Here is a 20232-nt window from a genome sequence, read left to right as displayed (position 1 = left end):
CTGGTTACGACCTCGGAGCGACAAAATCTCTACTACATATAGGCAATCCGGCAAAACGGCGAACGAATGAGATGGGTAACATGTAGCCGATCAAAAAACAAAACCTGGATGTAAATCTGCAAGCAAAAAAAGGCTAGTCCCGTTGAAGTACATAGAATGCCCGCCAAGGCCGATTCATAAGGCGTGGGTTGGTGAATCCATGGAAAGTTTGCAGGAGAGAAATTTGAGGTTGTTTAATTGACGATATTTAAAGTGTAGAGACCAAGGAATGAAATGCTAATGTCCTTAGGGTTCAAGAAAGACCCCAGATTATAGATATCTAGTAAAACTCTAATGTACATCCAAAAGGAGAATCACTCGGGTTTGGTGGCGTCCAAATCTGCTAACAACTGGCTCTTGGGGACTTCCTCAGCCCATCGGGCGCGTGGTCGCTCAAAAGTCGATGTAATTCGGCCATAAGAGACTCCGCCAAGTTGTCCCACAGGTCGCAATTTATCTAAGTCGATATGGCTGTATTCTGGATCAGCTGTGCCCTCCTTGACCCAGAATCGAGTGGCCTTGATGAGAACTGTAGCGGCTAGGCTCATTCCAGGCTGCTGATGATCAGTGAATTCTTTGATGTCGATCACTTTGCCTTCAATATTAAACACCGACTCCTCAACACGCGAGGGTTTCACCGTCGTGGAAGGCACCTCGTGAAGACCCGAAACTTCCCACTCGGAGACACCGTACGGCGCATCAATGGAGCTAGCATTGACAGCCTCAATCATGTTTTCAGATACAGTGTTGATAACACATTCTTTCGTTTCTTTCAAGTTGCGGTATGTGTCCTTCACGCGACCGGGGCGTGACGAGAAACCCACAATGAACATTGGGGGGTCATGATCAATGACTTGGAAATAGCTGAAAGGCGAAAGGTTTTTCTGCCCTTGTGAGCTTATCGTGCTGAGAAAGCCTACTGGCCGAGGTGCGATGCCTGAGACCAAGAGACGATAATTGTTGATCATTGGACGATCAGGCGCGTACGGGTCGATCTCGTGGTGCTTTTGAACCAGACTCGCGCCATTGTCCGGTACACCTTGTCCATATTCCCACTTGGGGTATGGCGACTTGGTGACTTCAATTGGTTTTTCTTGGTCGAAATCAGGACGGTTCGCCTCAGTCTCGGCAAAATTACCGACATCTTGAACGATTTTGTAATTCTTTTGAGCCACAGCAGTGTCGTTTTGCGAAACCGCGGCAGCGGTTGCAGAAGAACTCATTCGAATAGATCTGAAAGATTGGTTTGGGACTTGCAGATTTCGATGGAGATTGCTAAATCTGCGATGGTGTTAGTTTTTCCATTTCGCTGGTGAGAAATGATGACCTCTCTTACTGCCTTGAAGAAAGGCGTGTAACACCCTTGATGAACAGCATAGCGTAGTACAGCACTCAGATTATTGTAAGGTTGTTGAAGTACAATTCTAAGGGTGCCTTGGAGCGAAAATGCTTGTTAATCAAGTCACATAAATTTACCCACACGAGAGAAGAACAGGTCGGGTGTGGCCTCCGACTCTCGGATTGCCCCTCCGACATTTTGCCATGGCTGCTCCACACTCCAGCTGGAGGAATTCAGTGTTCACATTCCTTCGAATGAAGCCGATATCCATGGATAACACATATTAGCAACCTTGAAGGGTCTACAAAGCATTTCCATTTGCTTAAAGAAATAAGGATGACGAAGCTACGCTTAGTGTCGATTGCAAGGACCTTTCGACTTGCAACACGTCTGAGGCCGTCGCTAGATATAAGAAACATCACTCGATGATAAACAGCAATGGAATCCCACCAAGATATCGACTCACAGAGGGTTGCTTCAAACTAGTTTTCAAATAATCATCCTACACACGAATTTCGCCGGGTCCAAGCATTGTTGAACTTGAATTTTGCTCAATTGAACCTAGACTAGTGGAGCTCACAGTACCTACCATATTGATACAGGAGATAATCAATTTCATTGTCTGGTGTTGAAACCCTATATTTTTACACTCAAAATATCATTAAGCCTATTTTAACGGGCATTTAGCCGATTTTTCAAGACTTTTCACTATATTCGGTGACTTGCCAGGACGCCGATAGACGCCGACTCTGGTATCGGATCACGCCCGACGCCATTCAAAACAAATTTTCCGCACTCTTTTCTTTCTTTACGACAAATTTTCTAATTTTTGGAATACAATGCCACTACGCTTTCCTTTGGCTGCGGCCCCTCGTACGGTGCGCCTGCTGCGCGTCCCGCAAATCCCGCGCCGATTGATTTTCTCGACCCGGTCCAGCCCATCGAAACACTCGAGAATCGGACCTAAGTCAAACAATTTCCTCATACAGTCGCAGCCCCAGCACCTTTTCTCTAGTTCCAGTCAAAGATGTAGCACAAACACTGTTGTACGAGTGCCAGCCATGGCCGAGTCGATTACTGAGGGGACCCTCGTCCAGCTCACCAAGCAAATCGGGGACTATGTGGAACAGGATGAAGAGCTTGCCACTATCGAAACTGACAAAATTGATGTTGCGGTTAATGCACCCCACTCTGGGGTTATACAACGGCTACTCGCGAGCGAGGGGGATACCGTCACCGTGGACCAGAGCATCGTGGAACTCCAGCGAGCAGATAGCACATCCTCGGAAAAGAGTTCATCTACCGAAAAGCAAGAATGCGATTCAGAAATAGCGAAGAGAGAAAGGGAAACAGCAACAGAACCGGTAGCGTCTTCGCCGGTAGAATCTACGGAAAACCGTCCATCAAGTACGCACACGGCGAAGGGAAGTCGGCCAATTCAAGATGCTGTTCAGGAGGAGCCTGGGTCCGGAGCTAAGCACGAGCGTGGAGAGACTCGAGTATGTATTGTTCATTCTGTGCATACCAATCATGAAATTTTCTCAGAAGTTAATTTGGGTTATTTGCAGATCAAAATGACTCGAATTCGAAAGAAGACGGCTGAACATCTGAAACAATCTCAGAATACTGCAGCATTTTTGACGACATTCAACGAAGTGGATATGTCTAAACTGATGGACTTCCGAAAAATGAACAAAGATTCGGTTCTGAAACAACATGGTATCAAGCTAGGGTATATGGGTGCAATGGCTCGGGCATCGGCTCTGGCTCTCGGAGAAATTCCAGCTGTCAATGCAGCCATCGAGGATGGTGATACTATCGTGTATCGTGGTTACGTGGATCTCAGTGTTGCCGCCGCGATTCCGAAGGGTCTTGTTACTCCCGTTCTTCGCAACATTGAGTCAATGGGCCTAGTTGAGATTGAAAAGAATATCTCGAAGCTAGTGGCAAAGGTCAATGAACTCGACACTTTGTATTATGTCTATATGCTAACTGTTCGTAGGCTCGAGATGGAAAGCTCACTATGGATGATCTGACAGGTGGCAGCTTTACCATTAGCAACAGTGGAGTCTGGGGCTCTTTGTTTGGCACACCGATTATCAATATGCCCCAGACGGCGGTTCTTGGGGTGTATGGCATACAAGATCGGCCAGTATCTGTGAATAATCAAGTCGAAATTCGACCGGTAAGTTCAGGCGCGATTCTGAATGATGTGTGAAAAGCAAAGAACTGATTAAAACACTTTCAGATGATGTACATTGCACTAACATATGATCACCGGATTATTGATGGTAGGGAGGCCGTGAAGTTTCTGACTCTCGTTAAAGGATATCTCGAAGACCCGAATACCATGTTGCTTCAATAAAAATAAAATTGCCGAGGTCAACCCTTGGAAGCCATCCAGGGCTGTAACATTGGAAAGTTTGTTTGATAGCCCTCTCCCGGGAGATTTGTGCATTGTTTCCAAGGTTTGTTTTACAATATCAGAATTACAGTGTAATTTAGTTCCTAGTCACGGTGTCATACTAGTAAATACGAAGTTGATAAGAACAGACAACTTAAAATGTGTCGTTCGAGTGCCCCAGGAACTTCAAGTTGAAGGTAATCATCCGACTCGGAGCCCTGGAGTCATTATTCAATTTTTAAATTCACAATATATAATCATCAAAATTATATACTATAGAGTCCTAAAGGTATCCCAGGAATATCTATCCAACGGCTCCACCGACAGACTGCATTATGCTTTCGACATCCAATTGATCGGCAAGATCCAATAGCTCCTGTGGTGGAAGACTGACCGAGGAATTCAGCCCTAGAAGGTCCCATTCAAATGCCTCCTCCACATCAACATTATCCAGATCGTGAAATTCACTGTCATCCTGTGCGGCCGAGTTGACATTAATTGATGGCAAAGGGGTTGGATTAGATTTGGGTGTCAATGGTGCCAATATTTGTTCAAGTTGTCGGAGCTCCTGTCTTCGGAGCGGGGCAGCTGGATTTCCCTTCGAAATCAGTTTATCCAAAACACATTCCAGGTGGTCACACCAGGTACTACTATGAATGAGTGTTGGTGCAATGGCGCGAATCAAGTATAAAACAAACGCAGATGAAGATGCATCCTCAATTTGAAATGGTAAAAACGCATCTGAGTCAGTTAGTAACGTGGTTGGGGTTATCTGATATAACATCTAGCGTAGACTTGCCCATTAAATCGTCATCTGCCAAAGTTTGAAGAGTTTGCAGAATAGTCTGAGCAGAGTCGGCACAGCACTGTAAAAGGGACGCAACGGGAGGAGATAGCGAAAGCGTCTTTGAGGTCTTTCTCTCCGTCTTTTCAATATGCATATGAAGAGCACACATGACCAGCGGACGTGTTGTGAGCACAACGCACTTTTGAAATTAGCTTCCATCTGAAAGTTTTGGATTGTCTGCCAATACACACATGATGATGTGCCAACATAAGACGGATTGCCATTTTTGAAGCTCTGCTGATTAGTCCGTGAAAGTTTTGATTCAAGAAAGCTGTCAAGTCGTGCGAAAGCTCCGCCATGCTGTGGAGAATTGACTGGGTGTTTCGTATTAATGTTCCATTAAACTCATCGCCAACTCCATATACAGCTATATAATTTTAGATTCGGCCAGAACTTGAAGGATTCACAAGCAGTTTGGTCAACTTACTAGTCAAAGTCTGAGCCATCAATCGCGAAAGTCGCACATGCAGTGTCAGGTTACTGTGCTCGACAGAATTTTCCATCTCTGCAGGTAGCCTCACAGAGATATCTTCATCTCTAATAGAGCTAGGGGCACCTATTAGAGCTGAAAATTCACGATCGAGCATATAAACTACCCAGAATATCGTTCTGCACCGGCTAGACAGTTCTGGTCCGCACAATTCCTCTGGTACGTGGCGGTGAATTCCCTCAATTATACAGCCACGTAACGCTTGGCCTATCTGTTCGAAATTAGCATGAGATTATCTTTCAAATTTATCTGCTATTAATAACGGGAAAACTAACATGCTGGAATGCCGCACGTCTCATATCAATGGATTGTAGATAAACTGCACCTAAGCTCAATGCCTGAATGCACGTAAGAGGATCTTCATGCATCCCAGAGAGATCGGGAAGAAGAGACATTGCTCTTGATGCATATTGGTGTCCAGGTGGTGTACCAGAAGGATTTCTAGCGGTAAGGAATGCCTTCCCAAAGGCAAGAACAAGAAGATATTGGGCATACCAGTATCTTGACGAAGCGGCTTTGCTTGATGGATTTTCGTAGAACTCGTACAGATGTCGCAAATACGATTCTTCGTCGATCATGAAAGATAAAAAGCCGAAGTAAAACTTGACTGTGCTGAATAGAAAGAGTGCATAATCCAAAGGTGGCAGATTCGTGACGTCGGGCACTTCATCCGCAGGCACTGGTCTCCATTGCAATTTAACTGCCATTCCATCTAGATGCCAAGGATCCGGCGGGCAATTAGCTTCAGGGACACGTCTTCCTATAAGTGCCAAGACACGCCGACAAAATGACCACGAGGAAGTCGGCCCCATATACCCTAAGCGAGTCAATTAGTATCTTCGAGCCCTGAAGCCTTCGATGTACTGTCAGTGAGAGCTTACAGAATCGACCATCTGGTGTCATTGCAAAAGACGGATCCCTATCTACCAAGGGATTCCGTGAAAATCGTGATCTATGCCCATCATGCTCTACGTCGCCTTCTTCCCTTGATTGTCCATTTCCGATCAGTCTAGTTTGATTGGCATCGAAGGTTGACTCAAGTCCTGCGCAGCGAAGTCAGACAAATAGTATTGGCAAATAAATGGGCAGTAAATACTCACCATCAGAAATACCTCCCCACTGATCTGCTGTACGATCCTCCAAGAGGAACGACGGCCCATGAGATGGAGATAGAATAACATCATCATCACCAGCAAAGGGCGACGTGGCAAGGTTGCGAGTATCTAGAGTATTAGAATGACGAGAAGTGCTACTACTTGTTGTCAATTGGGCCTCGAGTTGTCGCAAGTATCTTGTGCGGAAGATTAATTAGTAAAATATCATTCAATTGAACTGAAGAACATACCGCTCCGAAACCGAGACACGGGTATCCTCCGCTGGAAAACGACAAGGTTGCTTCTTGCGAGCACATCTAGTACAAGGTTCAGATCCCGAACACTTGACTTTCATTCCTCGGCATCGTATGCACCTTCATGGCACGTTAGCATAATTTCCTTGCCACCCTTATCAAGTGAGACTGACGCTTGTTGGCATTTCTTCGCCTTTGCTCGGTTTGAAGTCGCAGGCATTTCGGTTTGCACTACCGAAATTGGGCAATGTGAAGATGTGCTGTAACAATTTCCGGCGACTCCCTCCGATCTTCAGGATATAGCAGATGTGAGGTTTCGCGGGGTAATTGTCGAGAAGGATCGGTCGGGATGGCCATCCGACGTTTGCTTATCAGTGTTATCTCCAAAGGTGGAGCCCGTGGGCCCGGGCTGGGGAAATGTCATCATGCCGGGTACTGGTTATGGGTTGTATAGGACACATTTAGTTCGATTTCGTCTACCAAGTAGAAGATAAATTGGTAGCTATTGAATTTAATGAACTTCTTTAAACTGCTATTATACGATACGTAGAAATTTCCGAGACTTTGTTTTAGTTTCTTCTTCACAAACTAAATTAGACTTAATTAGTTCTCAAAAATCAATCGGGAAAGATACGGTAGTTCCGAGATCCGAAAGAGCGATTAAAGTCAGCAGAATGTTGGGGAGAAGTTTCACTATAGACCTAGGAATGGATGTAGATAATGAAGTCTTTCAATTCGTATCTTGCAGGTGCATTCTTTTGTTGGTAACTACTAGTATCAACCAACTATCCGACGCCATAGCTCCTGTCTTAGAGCAACTCCCATATGTTTGGTTCGCTCAACTGCGCCCTTATTTTCAATCGCCCGTCGATGAAGGTATTGCATGCATTCTGCAACTGAGCCCCAAGCCATACACTTGAAAGCCTTCGGCACTGAGACATCATTTGCCGTGGAGACCTTCAGAGCTCGCTCGTAGTTTTCCACAAGTTCACAGCTCAACTCATCTGCCATGCCTTGGATCTGTCCACATTCAAGTAAAACAGTCGGCTGCTTTGAGAGCAGAAGTTCTTGGTGCTTTGAAATTGCCTTGGCCGCACTCGCCGCATTATGGGTTGCCAGGAAAAGTGCCGCATTTGGGAAAGGAAGGTCAACCCCCTCTGGCATGCGTCGGCAGAGCATTGTGTCGGCTATGAGATCGTATGATTGGTCTGTTTCTTCTTTGGTGTCGTGAATAAGGGGTCGTGTTTCATGCTCAATGTACGCTCCCCGAACCAGCTTGATTCCCACGGAAAATCCCTGCTGCGCAGCCAGAGTAAGGTGACGATCGACATTTGCCTTGGACCCCTTCAAATATCCCTGAATGGTGTTGTAAACCAATGGAGCCGCAGAAGAATTATGTTTGCGCATAATATCGATAGCCCAGTTGTCAAGTCCTTGTTGGAGAACCTGTTGTTCCGCATCCAGCCACAATCGCGACCCTTGCTCTCGAGTAGCAACACATATTTCATTCATCGCCTTTGCCAAGACTTCGGGCATGGGTCTATTATCAGCCATAGCATCAATTGAAATGGGACCGGCCCCTGTCAGCCTAGAGGGTGGTATTAGTAAGGTCGTAGATCGGAATGACTGGGGTTGTGGTATTTGAGTACTCACTTTACTGCGAGATAGTCACCAGCACCAACCATACGAAGGGTCTCCAATGTTCCCTTTTTCCATTCTTCCACGATTTGATAGCATTTGTCGCTGTAGTTCAGCGACCCAGATCCATCGTGCGCCAACTTCTCGTTCGGGTCCACAACTATCTCCTTCGAATAACCCAGGATGACACCTTGATATCCAATTTTCTTTATTTCCGCAACGGTCTTTGAGACTTCCTGTCGGTTTGTGCCCGCACAAAAGTGATTGTATACTGTCCATCGAAGCAGCTTGTTGAGCACCCTATTGCGATCCGGGTTGAGTATGGCGGATTTCGAGTTTGTGACAATGTTCAATATAGCCAGGGCGGGTTTGAGAAATAGTTTGGACGACATGAGCGACGTCAAAACTAGTGACCGTAGGACTATTTTGGTTGGCAGCCTTGCCATCGAGGACATCTTCAGAGGTGGTTGAACGGAGGACGTTGGGTTTGCGATAACTGCATTATGGAAACCCTTCTTAGTTGAATGGTGTCGCCTGAGGATCTGGTTGGAAAGTGGAAAAGGGCGGGGTTTCAATCCAACATGTTGGATGGATGTTGGTCTCATTGGCATTCTGGGAAAATCAAATCTGAGTCCAATATCTCACAATGCAAAGTAAGATGGTTTTAGCTTCTTGGTTTGTCTGCAGATTTTGGTGAACAGGAAAGTTTCAAGTATCCAAGGTCGGTATCATCGAATGTATACCACCAGGGCACTCAACATGCTATATACCCCCAGGAACCTTTCCTTACTACTGACCGCTATCTGTATGACTCGCTAAAACCTACCGATGTTGCCTCTTTGATCAACCGACTATAGTCGGAATGATCTTCCGACAGTAGGAGGGGTAGGTATCGGACCAAGTGTTCGTTCTCGCAGAAGCCACAAGGTCAAGCGGGGGAGGGGCATTCTCTTATCAATGGATTCTTAATATTACACATTCTACCTAACGATCCCCCACCTTTATCAACTCCGCCGGCCGGTGAGTTAGGCATATTCGGTACTGTCACCGTTGCATTTTGGGACATAGCAGTAACGACGATATCATCAGATGACCAGGAGTTCGAATATCATGCACATAATATGCACCACCGAGTCTCTACCATGGTGTTTCTACGTGTCTTCGTTTTACAGGTTAGTTAAGAACGTGCTCACCTCTACCCAGTGTGAGTCCACGTATTCGTTACCCATGCAAACTCTAGCACCGATTTTTGTAGTGATCAGCATCTGAACTCATCATCCTTGCGAACAAATTTACATATTTTTGAACACATTTTATTCAAATATCCATTTTAATTCACGTAGGCTACTTCTTCTATCACAATATAAAATTGTCTGGCGCAATAAAGAGGCTTAATTTTCATTTTACAGAACTATACCTCGTTTGAGGGATAGGTCACCTTTTCCAGAGGGACAAACTCCTCCTTGATAGTCCGAGCGCTAACAAACCTCTGAAGATGAGCCATGGTTCCTGTCTTGTCATTAGTGCCAGAATCCCGGCTACCACCGAAGGGCTGCTGGGCGACGGTGGATCCAGTGCACTTGGTGTTCAAATAAAGCATACCAGCGGCATGTTTAAGGCTCGTCTGAGCCTGACGGCTAGCGTATGGATCCTTGGCAAAAATACTTCCAGTAAGGCCATATCGCGATGTAGTATCAATGAGCTTCAAGGTTTGTTCCCACTCAGCATCTGGATAAACATAAACACCCAAGATCGGTCCGAATAGCTCTTGTGACATAATATCGTGGCGAGGGTTGGAGGTGCGATACACAGTAGGGTGCACGTAATATCCCTCCTCCTTGGACGCTTTGCCGCCGACAACCAACTCCAATTCAGAATCCGTCTTGGCCTTTTCAATAAACCCACTCAGCTTGTCGAACGAGCGCTCGTGGATGACGGGGTTGACAAAGTTCCCGTAGTTTTCCACATTTCCAACCTTCAAGGCGGCAGTTTCTTCGGCCAGGACCTTTTGGAACTCGGGCCACACAGACTCTGCAACATACACGCGCGAGTTGGCGGAGCACTTCTGGCCCTGGTATTCGAAAGCGGCCCTGATTGTGTTCAAAGCTGCGCTTCGCACGTCTGCGGAAGGATGAACAACGCCCCAGTTCTTGCCGCCGGTTTCACCGACAACTCGCGGGTAGGAATTATAGATGCCCTGACCAACACCGTCGCCAATCTTCTTCTGAATGCCTTTGAATGTGGCGGTGGCACCGATGAAGGTCAATGCTCCAAACTCAGGCCGCTTAAGAACAGTGTTGGTGACTTCCTCGGCATCACCGGGGAGGAACTGGATAACATCTTTGGGAAGACCAGCTTCAATCAAGATCTTATGGAGCAGCCAGCTAGCATGCAGTGCGGAATCTGAGGGCTTCCAGATAACGACGTTACCAAGCAGGGCAGCGGGGCCGATCAATGTAGCTCCAAGTGCGGTGAAGTTGAAAGGGGCAATTGCGTAGGTGAAGCCTTCCAGAGGGCGATACTCCAATTTATTCCAGTGTCCATCAAGGTGGACCTTTGGCTGCTGGGCAAACAATGCCCAAGCCTCGTGGATGTAATGACGGAAGAAATCAGCCGTCTCTGCCGCGGCATCAATCTCAGCTTGCCAGATATTCTTGCCTTGGCCAAGCATGGTCGCCGCGACTATCTCGGAGCGGTATTTCCCGGTTACTAACTCAGAAGCACGCAGGAAGATTGCTGCGCGGTCTTCAAATGGCGTAGCCTCCCAAGCGGGCTTAGCTTTCATCGCAGCATCAATGGATGCATTGACTTGTTCGGGTGTGGCAGATGCGTAGTGGGCAATAATCTCGCTGTGCTTCGAAGGGTTTAATTGGGTGCGGGACTCTTTTGTTTCGATCTGGTTTCGCAAGAGTGTCAGTGGGGAGCTCATGAAGAAAGTTGGAATGCTCTGAGAGATACCTCGCTGCCATTGATCTTGAGGGGGATGGTGACTGGGAATTCACTTTTGAGGTGCTGAATGGTCTTAGTGAGCAATGCTCTTTCCGGTGACCCTTTCGCATAATCAAACTGACAGGTGTTAGCGAATTTATCAACTTCATGTTGTTCTCTTGGCTCACCATCTTTTCGTTTTCAAATTTCGGCGGATTCAGCATGGTCAGGTACCTACGACCAGCTCCATTGCGAGGGAAAGCGTTTAGCCTGTTAAGGCCAGCAACTCGAGTAATCGTTGTAGGCCGCATCTTCCAGTAGTCTGCACAGTCAAAAGAAACGAAAGTTGCAGAGACTAACAGATGATTAAGGTCACGGTGACTCCCTGTCCGTGTTTATTTAAATACCGAGATCTCCATGTGTTCAAATTGTGCCACGCAACGCGTCGGAAGGCCATGCCGACTCCACAGATAGGATATCATCAGTGTCTCTCCCGCATCATATAGATGCGAGTCCCACAATTGCGGGGAAGGAGGAGATCGCCTACATCGCCTACATCATTCTACAGTCTTGGAAGGTCGGGGGAGCGTCCCGACGTTGATAAGAAACCCCACCCCACGTTGCTCAGCTGGACCCAACAGACACTTCAAACGGGCAGGTTTTTACGATTGGCTATTGAAGGTTGGCCGCGATTGGCCACGGTGAATTGGATTCCCAATGCATTGAATGTTATGGATAAGGACCTGCGTGATGGTCTCCAGGGCTAAGGTGTTGACCGCTCTTTGGATAACTACTCGTAGTGTAGGCTCTATTAACTAAGCTATGCTTTTCGATTTCTGATGTAAGATAAAATCTACTTTTTATTCAGAGAGCGCTTTGTCTACTAGCTTTGAGTATAGTTACTAGCAGTACTACAGTGTAGTACTATATATTGGAAGCATCCAGGCCAACTCCAGGCTAAAATCGCCCGTGTCAGCTACTAGGCAGCCAGGCAGCTACCCAGCAAAACTTCACTTCACTATTTTCACGTCTGGGCACAAATTCAGGATTACCCATGTCCTACTAGTACTAGCACTGCCCGTAAGTATATCAGAACAAGCTTGGACCAAGTGAAGGTGATTGTGTGACCAGAATAGACCAGACCAGCCACCTCCGGTCAAGCTCCGCCCGATCGTCGAGCTCATTCGTCATCGCGGCCATCACCTCCACTCCCCCGACCACCTCCCATCCACTTCCCTCCCCCGCGCGTACCCTTCCCACCGCCGGTGATCCAATGTCGCTATTTGGAACATCTCCGGAGGCGGAGGACCCCTCCGCCGTGTCCTCTACACAGAAGTCCAAGGCTTCCCTGTTTGCCGACGAGCCCGCCGGTGGTTCCTCGTCCCTCTTCGCCGATGACACCGGTGATGACAGCTCCTCCTGGAACCCCCAGAGCAACACTGCGAAACGAACAGCTCGCCGCGATCTCGTCCGAACTCTTCTTCCTGCTACCGATGTCCCGGAAAGCTATGTGGACGCCTACGATTTGATCCTGAATAGTGGCGATAGGGTCGGCTCGGGCGTCGGCCTGTCCTCCATTCGGGAGATCTTGTCCAGCAGTAACCTCACCGCGTCTGATCAGGGCAAGATCCTCAATTTGGTTGTCTCCGGTGATAACGAGACCTCGGGGGGTCTGGGACGCCCCGAGTTCAATGTGCTACTGGCGTTGATTGGCCTCGCGCAAGAGGGCGAAGACTTGTCCTTCGACGCAGTCGATGACCACCGCAAGAGTAAGTCCTTTGCCTCACACAGATACAGTCGACTTGTGATCGCGTTCTGTTTCCCTACCCCATGGGAATATGATAATATCGACTGACGCATGTTTCTACAGAGCTACCCCAACCCCACAGCGGCTTCCTTGATCGATTGCGATCCCCAACCCATGATACCTCCGATGGCCCCGCGGACGAGCGACCAACCACTCCCCCCTCCCAGCCTTCACCTGTACAAGAGCCCAACTCTGCGCGATCTCGACAGTCAAGACGGGAGTCACTCGGCGGCTTGGAATCGGATCCCTGGGCAAGCCCGGAACTACATCGGAATCACCCTCACGCCGCGGTGACCTCCACAGTGACCCCCGAGCAGCGTATAATTAATGGATATGGTAGCATGCGCTCTACAACAAATGCATGGTCCAGCAAGCCGGTGGAGGAGCCTGCCCAATTGGGCTTGTCGCAAGAACCGACTAGTGTTCCGCCCGAACCGGTAGAGCCGAGTAGCTCTGGCTCCGGCTGGGGTGGTAACTTTGGTGGACCAGGACCATCTGGTGACGATGCTCCTTTTGCGCGCGCGTCGCGTCCAGCACTGGGTGGATTTGGTCCCCCAGGCGATGACCCCATTGAACCTGCGCCGCGGCGACGGTCTCTCGGAATTGCTCGGACTACAAACCCTAATGTCGAAGAGACTGTCACCATCACCCTCCTCCCAGAGAAGGAAGGAATGTTCATGTTCCAACACCGAAACTACGAGGTCAAATCGGCTCGACGAGGAAGCACAGTCGTGCGTCGATACAGTGACTTCGTCTGGCTACTCGATTGCCTGCAAAAACGATTTCCGTTTCGTCAATTGCCCCTTCTCCCTCCCAAGCGCGTTTCAGGTACGTCCCAATGCTGATCAAAGCGCCAAATTGCCTGCTCACCTTAATTAAGTTAATGGCACTCACCTTTCAGCGGATTCGAGCTCTTTCCTTGAGAAGCGTCGCCGTGGACTCATCAGGTTTACTAATTCCCTCGTTCGCCATCCCATCCTCGGCCAGGAGCAACTGGTCGTCATGTTTTTAACAGTTCCCACCGTAAGTGTGCCGATTTGGGGATGAGAACGACCTCAATGAGTAAATAATATTTCTAATGCGCGACCAGGAGCTTTCTGTTTGGCGGAAGCAAGCCACCATCTCTGTTCAAGATGAATTCGTCGGTCGGGCACTGCCTCCAGATCTCGAGGATTCCCTGCCGCCTATTCTCGACGAAACCTTTGATACTGTTCGAAGCGGCGTGAAGCGATCGGCCGAAGTCTATATCAACCTGTGTACCCTCCTTGAACGATTGGCTAAGCGCAACGATGGATTAGCTGCTGATCATCTGCGGTTCTCATTGGCCCTACAGTCTTTGACCGAGGTGACCAAGGATACTTACTCAGTGGAGACTAATGATATACCTTCCCTCAACTTGGGAATCACGGCGACGGCTCGCCATCTCTCGGTGAGCCAGAGTTTGCTGGAAGATGAAGCACGGGCCTGGTCTGCAGGCGTTCTCGAAGATCTCAAAAGACAGCGGGACTGTCTTGTCAGCGTTCGCGAGATGTTTGACCGACGTGATCGGTATGCGCGGAACAATATCCCTCAACTGGAGCGACGCATCGAGACCAATGAGCGTAAGCTTCAGGACCTGCGGGGCCGGCCAGCTGGCACTGTGAAGCCAGGGGAGATTGAGAAGGTGGAGGATGCGATCTTCAAGGTATGTGACTCGACCCTACCCACATGTTCTGTCTCTCGGTTCGGATCGACTAATATTGGTGGCTTTGCAGGACAAGGAGTCGATCGTGGAGCAACATGCCCGCGGGGTATTTATCAAGGAGTGTATTCGCGACGAGCTTCTTCACTTCCAACAAAGCCAATATCATATCAGTCGGCTGCACCAAGACTGGAGCCAGGAACGGGTGAAGTATTCCGAGCTGCAGGCGGAGAACTGGCGCCGTCTGAGTGATGAGGTCGAGAGCATGCCGACAGGTGAATAGAGAGGCCAGACCGGGTCTGCGGCGTACATAAACCCGTGAAGGACGAACCTTTTTCTTCTTCCCCGCATGGATTCGATTGATATTTGGCCTCCCCGCGCGGTGTCCGCGGCAGCCGCGATCGAAACTGGCAAAGTGAAGAGGTATGATAGATGTTTGCTTTTTTTCTCTCGCTTTTTTTTCGCTTTTGCTTTTGCTTTTTGTGTCGTTTTCTCTCCGCCAAAGCTTACCCAAACCTTGTTGTTCACCCGGAAATGCTTTGACATGTTCTATATGGAAGTCTGGACCATGTATGCCTCCTTGAGGTCCACCTATGTATTTGCCCCTACGCCCGAGACCTGCATTTACTGTTTGCTCTGCTGTCGTTTGTTGTTCGGATCTTTGCTGCGATATGGGCTGTGATCTCCCATTTTTCTTCTCAATTTTCGATTCACAATTCCCAATTCTTCAATTCCCAATTCCCACTATCGTTTGCGCAATTCGGGTGTTTCAAGTTTGAAATGTGAATTTATACCTGGTGTCTCAGCCTGGCACGTACATACCTGGAGTCCGATCTTCACTATACATGAATGCACCGTACCAACTAAGTATATCAGTATACTTGTAACTACCAGTATAAGTACGAGTACTTCGTACTTCGTACGAGGCACTGTCTTCCAGAAGGCCAGTGCCGATACTCCGGGTGGATACTAGTGGACATCCAGGCACGGGCTTACCAATGGGGCTGGGAGAGATCATAAATAGAGGCTTGGCGGTTGGCAGGGCTGGGCACAGACTTGGCTGGAAACCAGGCAGAATACCGGCAGATACCAGGAATACAGAAATACCATACAAGGCCATCCACATGCCGATCGGCATTGAATTGGGTTCTCGGAGTATAAGTGGTGGCGCCCTTGCTGTAGTATTGTCTATTTATTTATTGCTATTCACTGCAACTGCAGACTACTGGCAACTTGAACTATACATGATTGAATTGAATTGACTATCATATACTCATCCTAGTATACTCCTAGTACCGATCGTACTAGTATCTTACCTCCGCCAGCCAAGACTCGCTCCGCTTGTTAGCGTGGGGCGCAAAGTCTGGGCTGACGAATCCCGCCGCCCCAAGACTTTCCTTTCTTGCTGGGCAAATCTCTCCCGCGCGCGCAATACCTCGCTTTCTTCCCCCAGCCAAGAGTCCAAGAGTCTCCCTACCCCATCCAGGACTCTTCCTCTACCCGGTTCTTTTCCTTTTCTTTTCTCTTTCTCTTCCTCCCAAGCCGCCGAGACTGCTTGTACTTGCTTGACTTTCCCCAACGTCTGGCATCTGCATTTGCACCTGCATCTCCTCTCCATCGGCGTCCCGTCTCCTCGACCTCCGCCGTACCACCGTTGCGCTCGGACTGCCTATCTCCGACTCTATCTTTTCCAGCCCCCGTGGACTTCCGAACCGCCGACTCTCCGAGAAAGGCAACGCGCCCAACCCTCAGCCCTACAGGGCTCGACGACCGGTCTCCCCCTCTGCCTCGCCCAATCCCCACTCTCGAGATTCGAACTTCCCCCAAGGCATGAGGAGCCACACGGTTCACCAACATCTGAGGCGGAAATCGATCTGGTAATCGATTGGCGCAGGACGCGGTAGTTACTCTGCAGAGCACTGCAGAGCAGAAGGAATCATACCCCTGCAACACCTACATCGATACCAAAGCATCAACGAGCGTGAGGAAACTCGCCGAGGTCGATTGTCAAGCACAACATGGCGTGGGATCACTTGGATATCGATAAGCCGCATCTGGCATACATGATTCTGGGTGGATTTACTGGCCTGTTCATGCTGTGCTCGCTCTTTGTGAAAGAGAAGCTCTATATCGGCGAAGCTACTGTCGCCACCCTTTGCGGTATCATCTTCGGCCCGCATGCCGCCAATCTATTCAACCCCCACGAATGGGGCAACGTCGATAAAATCACACTCGAGTGCTCTCGCATCGTCCTGGTTGTACAATGTTTCGCCGTCGGTGTCGAATTGCCCAAAGCCTACATGGAGCGTCACTGGAAATCAGTAACTCTCTTGCTCGTCCCCGTCATGACCTGGGGCTGGCTGGTCACTAGTTTATTTATCTGGTGGATGGTGCCGCCATTGAACTGGCTCGACAGTCTTGTCTGTGCTGCCTGTGTTACTGCCACCGATCCCGTCTTGGCCTCGTCCGTCGTCGGTAAGGGTAAGTTCGCCAAGCGTGTGCCCAAGCATTTGCGAGATCTGCTCTCTGCCGAGTCCGGTTGTAACGATGGCATGGCCTTCCCTTTCATCTACCTCTCATTCTACATTTTGCGTTACAGACCCAATGCTGGGGAAATTTCGCTGAATTGGTTCTGCGTGACCATTTTGTACGAGTGCGTCTTTGGCGCGATCTTTGGTTTCGCTATTGGTTATTTCGCCCGCCATGCCATCAAGCTGGCTGAACGCAGGGGCCTCATTGATCGTGAGAGCTTCTTGGTGTTCTACTTCGTTCTGGCGGTCTTCTGTGCCGGCTCCGGTAGTCTATTGGGCATGGACGATTTACTTATTGGATTCTCCTGCGGTGTCGGTTTCAGTAACGACGGATGGTTCACAGAGAAAACCGAAGAGTCACACGTCTCTAACGTCATCGACCTGCTGCTTAACTTGGCATACTTTGTCTACTTTGGAGCCATCATTCCCTGGGAGGACTTCAACAACATTGAGCTCGGCCTTGTGCCTTGGCGCTTGGTGGTGATAGCGCTGTTGGTCATTTTCTTCCGTCGCATACCCATCATGCTTCTCTTGAAACCGCTCATACCGGACGTTAAAACATGGCGAGAGGCTCTGTTTGCGGGTCACTTCGGCCCTATTGGTGTCGGTGCCATCTTTGCTGCAATTCTCGCCAGAGCGGAATTGGAAAATGATTCCACGCAACCCTCCCCAGAAGACAGTTTACCCACGCCAGGACAGGAAGATTACTACCTTATCAGGCTGATCTGGCCCATAACAACGTTCATGGTCATTTCATCCATCCTTGTCCACGGATCCTCCATCGCCGTGTTTACCCTCGGTAAACGCATCAATACCCTGACGGTCACGCTTTCTTATACTCAGGCCAACGAGGACGGTCCTTCATGGATGAACCGTCTGCCCCGTGTCCAGTCAATTGCCAAGGGCTCTATGTCGTTCCGCAAGGCGGATGAGGTAGATTCCTCGGACGAAAGGTTGCCTGAATACCCACCTGGAACCTTGCCGCCTATTGGTTTGCCCAACAACTTCCTACGTCGCCAGCGTGAGGAGGAGGATAGTGAACCCCAGCTTTCTGCTACCCAGAACAAGCCTGTTCGCCGTCGCAAGCGCCGCAAGCATCCCGCCGGTGGACCCATTAGTCAATCTGCAATCATGCCGGCTCCGCGACCTGCCGAGATCGAGGGTAGCGATGAGAAGAATAAAGAAGAGCTTGCTGAGCGGGATGCTGTTGAACGTGGTGCCTCACCTCCCAGTGCAGAGCGTGACCGCTTTGGTCGCGAGCCGGAGATTGAAGCCTACCAAGAAGGCCACAACTTGATCATCGAGGATGAAGAAGGCAATGTCCTCAAGACCGAGGACACTACCAACATGACACCCGAACAAAAGGCTCAAGAAATCGAGAAGCAGCGCAAGCGTCTGGAGGAGGACAAGACTGGAGAATTTGCCCCATCCCTCAACCAGCCTCACGCCAGGAATGAAGGCGAGGAAGCTAAGCAAGCCGTTGCCGAAAAGGCTGGGATCCCCTCGGGTAAGGCCCGCAAGGGATGGACCAGCTGGATTGGACTTGGAAAAGACAAGGAAACGTCTGCACAGGAAAAGCCACCCAAGGCTGATACCCCCAAGCCCAAGCACCGGTCTGCGCATGCCTACCAGTTTGGTAACACTATCATTGTTGAGGATGAGGACGGAGAGGTGATCAAGAAGTACACCATTCCATCCACTGACAAGGGACCAAAGCCTAAGCCCCCGCCTGAAGAGGAACCTGCTGCTCCTCCTGGTCACGCACCGATCAGGCGTGGTCTCACCCGTATGGGTACCTGGTTTGGAATGGAAGAAGAAGGAGAATCATCTCAAGCTGGCCAGAAGAAGACTAAGCCTGCTCCGAGAACCGAGACTGATGACTGGACCACCGATGACGGTCTGCGTTTCACGCTGGCCCAGAATGACGACGTCGATGCTCGCGGCGGTATCGGGCACAAGGGCCGCCGTATGAACAAGCTAGAGTTCTTCCAGCAGCTCAAGGGTCTTGATGCCAAGGAGCGTCGTGATGTGGTGCAGCAGACGGACGCGCCAGCCGAGATCCAACAAGCTGCCAAGGACGACGTGAAGCAAGAGGAACGCAAAGATAGCCGACTCTCCGCCGCTGCGGCTGCCTCTGCCGTCGCCACTACCGGTGCCATTCCCGAGGAAGCGGCCGAGGATCTCGAATCTGTCACCGACAGTGAGGTCAGCGATGATGAGTCCGGTGACGGAGTCCCAACCCCCGACGTCGCCAGCTCCCTTGCCAAGTTTACCCGCGGCAGCTCTGCCCAGGAACGTCGCAGCAACCTTAGCCCTGCACCTCCTCGTTTCCGCGACCGTCGTGACTCCGACGACGACGGAACCGAACGGATCCCTCCCTCGCGTCTCCGTCAAGCTGCCGGTATTCCTGCCCCATCTCGCCAAGCTGACGACGATACTAGCGAGACACCTGCCGAGCGTCGTCGTCGTCTTGCTGCCCTGGGCCAAGATGACAACGATGATGACTCCGACTCCGATGATGACGGAGCTATCGAGGATGATTCGGAGAGTGACGACAAAGATGACGATAATCAAACAGCCGGCAAAGTGCAGTTCGCTGACTCGCTCAAGCCTTCAGAAGCCCCCCAAAGTGGTGAGCAATCATCCCCCTCCGGTTCCGGCTCTGGCTCTGGTTCTTCCAAGTTCACGCCCGGACACCGACCGCGCGTTTCATGGGGAGGGGAGAAGGGCCGTGAGATGTAATGGCACAATTGCTTTCTTATCTCGCCTCATCGTCTCGTCTCACCCGCTCCTATCATTTTGATAGACTTATGATTTTGGCGCGCAAAAAAAAAGTCGAAGAGCATATTGACGATATGATCTTTCTTGGTTCTGTTCACATTCACGAATTTCTATCAAGAACTGGGTAGACCTTACCTTGCCTTGCTAGAATGGTCTAGTACATGATTTTCTTCTTCTGGATATGCCATGCCCCTTCGCTTACTTACTACCTTACACATGTTGGCCACTATTCCTGTATCTTCTTTTTCCTTCCTATCTGTGCATACTGCCATTATTCCTGGGATATAATTGACCCGACGAGCGGAGCGGGTCTCCTTGTGTTTGATACTAGTTGTTTGCTTCCTGTCATGATTGGATTATTGCTAGAATAGCGTAGTCGTTTCTGAATGCATTTGCTCC

The 20232-nt window shown here is 49.5% G+C and overlaps 7 protein-coding genes across 7 annotated transcripts; 3 read left to right on the top strand and 4 right to left on the bottom strand.

Annotated features, from left to right (window-relative positions):
* Positions 1-353: 353 nt before the first annotated feature.
* Positions 354-1262, bottom strand: N7509_011240 (flavin reductase family protein; the record flags this gene model as incomplete). The annotated part of the gene is made up of 1 exon (XM_056635877.1): positions 354-1262. The coding sequence occupies one exon, from the start codon at positions 1260-1262 to the stop codon at positions 354-356; it is 909 nt and encodes a 302-aa protein (XP_056486497.1).
* Positions 1263-2217: 955 nt separating this feature from the next.
* On the top strand, positions 2218-3743 carry N7509_011239 (uncharacterized protein; the record flags this gene model as incomplete). The annotated part of the gene is made up of 4 exons (XM_056635876.1): positions 2218-2877; positions 2947-3330; positions 3381-3563; positions 3627-3743. The coding sequence occupies 4 exons, from the start codon at positions 2218-2220 to the stop codon at positions 3741-3743; spliced, it is 1344 nt and encodes a 447-aa protein (XP_056486496.1).
* A 343-nt stretch (positions 3744-4086) lies between these two features.
* Positions 4087-6687, bottom strand: N7509_011238 (fungal specific transcription factor domain-containing protein; the record flags this gene model as incomplete). Its single annotated transcript, XM_056635875.1, has 9 exons — positions 4087-4523; positions 4582-4768; positions 4821-4996; positions 5057-5330; positions 5395-5936; positions 6001-6162; positions 6220-6410; positions 6465-6530; positions 6641-6687. 9 exons carry the CDS (start codon positions 6685-6687, stop codon positions 4087-4089), a joined length of 2082 nt encoding a protein of 693 aa, XP_056486495.1.
* Positions 6688-7244: 557 nt separating this feature from the next.
* Positions 7245-8710, bottom strand: N7509_011237 (uncharacterized protein; the record flags this gene model as incomplete). Its single annotated transcript, XM_056635874.1, has 2 exons — positions 7245-8055; positions 8121-8710. The coding sequence occupies 2 exons, from the start codon at positions 8708-8710 to the stop codon at positions 7245-7247; spliced, it is 1401 nt and encodes a 466-aa protein (XP_056486494.1).
* Positions 8711-9516: 806 nt separating this feature from the next.
* On the bottom strand, positions 9517-11344 carry N7509_011236 (L-glutamate gamma-semialdehyde dehydrogenase; the record flags this gene model as incomplete). Its single annotated transcript, XM_056635873.1, has 3 exons — positions 9517-11001; positions 11064-11171; positions 11222-11344. The coding sequence occupies 3 exons, from the start codon at positions 11342-11344 to the stop codon at positions 9517-9519; spliced, it is 1716 nt and encodes a 571-aa protein (XP_056486493.1).
* Positions 11345-12306: 962 nt separating this feature from the next.
* Positions 12307-14804, top strand: mvp1 (sorting nexin Mvp1; the record flags this gene model as incomplete). The annotated part of the gene is made up of 5 exons (XM_056635872.1): positions 12307-12802; positions 12904-13668; positions 13721-13863; positions 13931-14524; positions 14595-14804. The coding sequence occupies 5 exons, from the start codon at positions 12307-12309 to the stop codon at positions 14802-14804; spliced, it is 2208 nt and encodes a 735-aa protein (XP_056486492.1).
* Positions 14805-16539: 1735 nt separating this feature from the next.
* On the top strand, positions 16540-19794 carry N7509_011234 (Na+/H+ antiporter Nha1; the record flags this gene model as incomplete). Its single annotated transcript, XM_056635871.1, has 1 exon — positions 16540-19794. The coding sequence occupies one exon, from the start codon at positions 16540-16542 to the stop codon at positions 19792-19794; it is 3255 nt and encodes a 1084-aa protein (XP_056486491.1).
* Between the last annotated feature and the right edge of the window lie 438 nt (positions 19795-20232).

Source organism: Penicillium cosmopolitanum (assembly GCF_028827165.1).
Source record: "Penicillium cosmopolitanum strain IBT 29677 chromosome Unknown utg000009l:1.0-9042332.0:1.0-9050551.0, whole genome shotgun sequence".
Lineage (NCBI taxonomy): Eukaryota > Fungi > Ascomycota > Eurotiomycetes > Eurotiales > Aspergillaceae > Penicillium > Penicillium cosmopolitanum.
The sequence above is the reverse complement of the archived record's forward strand: the minus strand, read 5'-3'. Positions and strand labels throughout refer to the sequence as shown.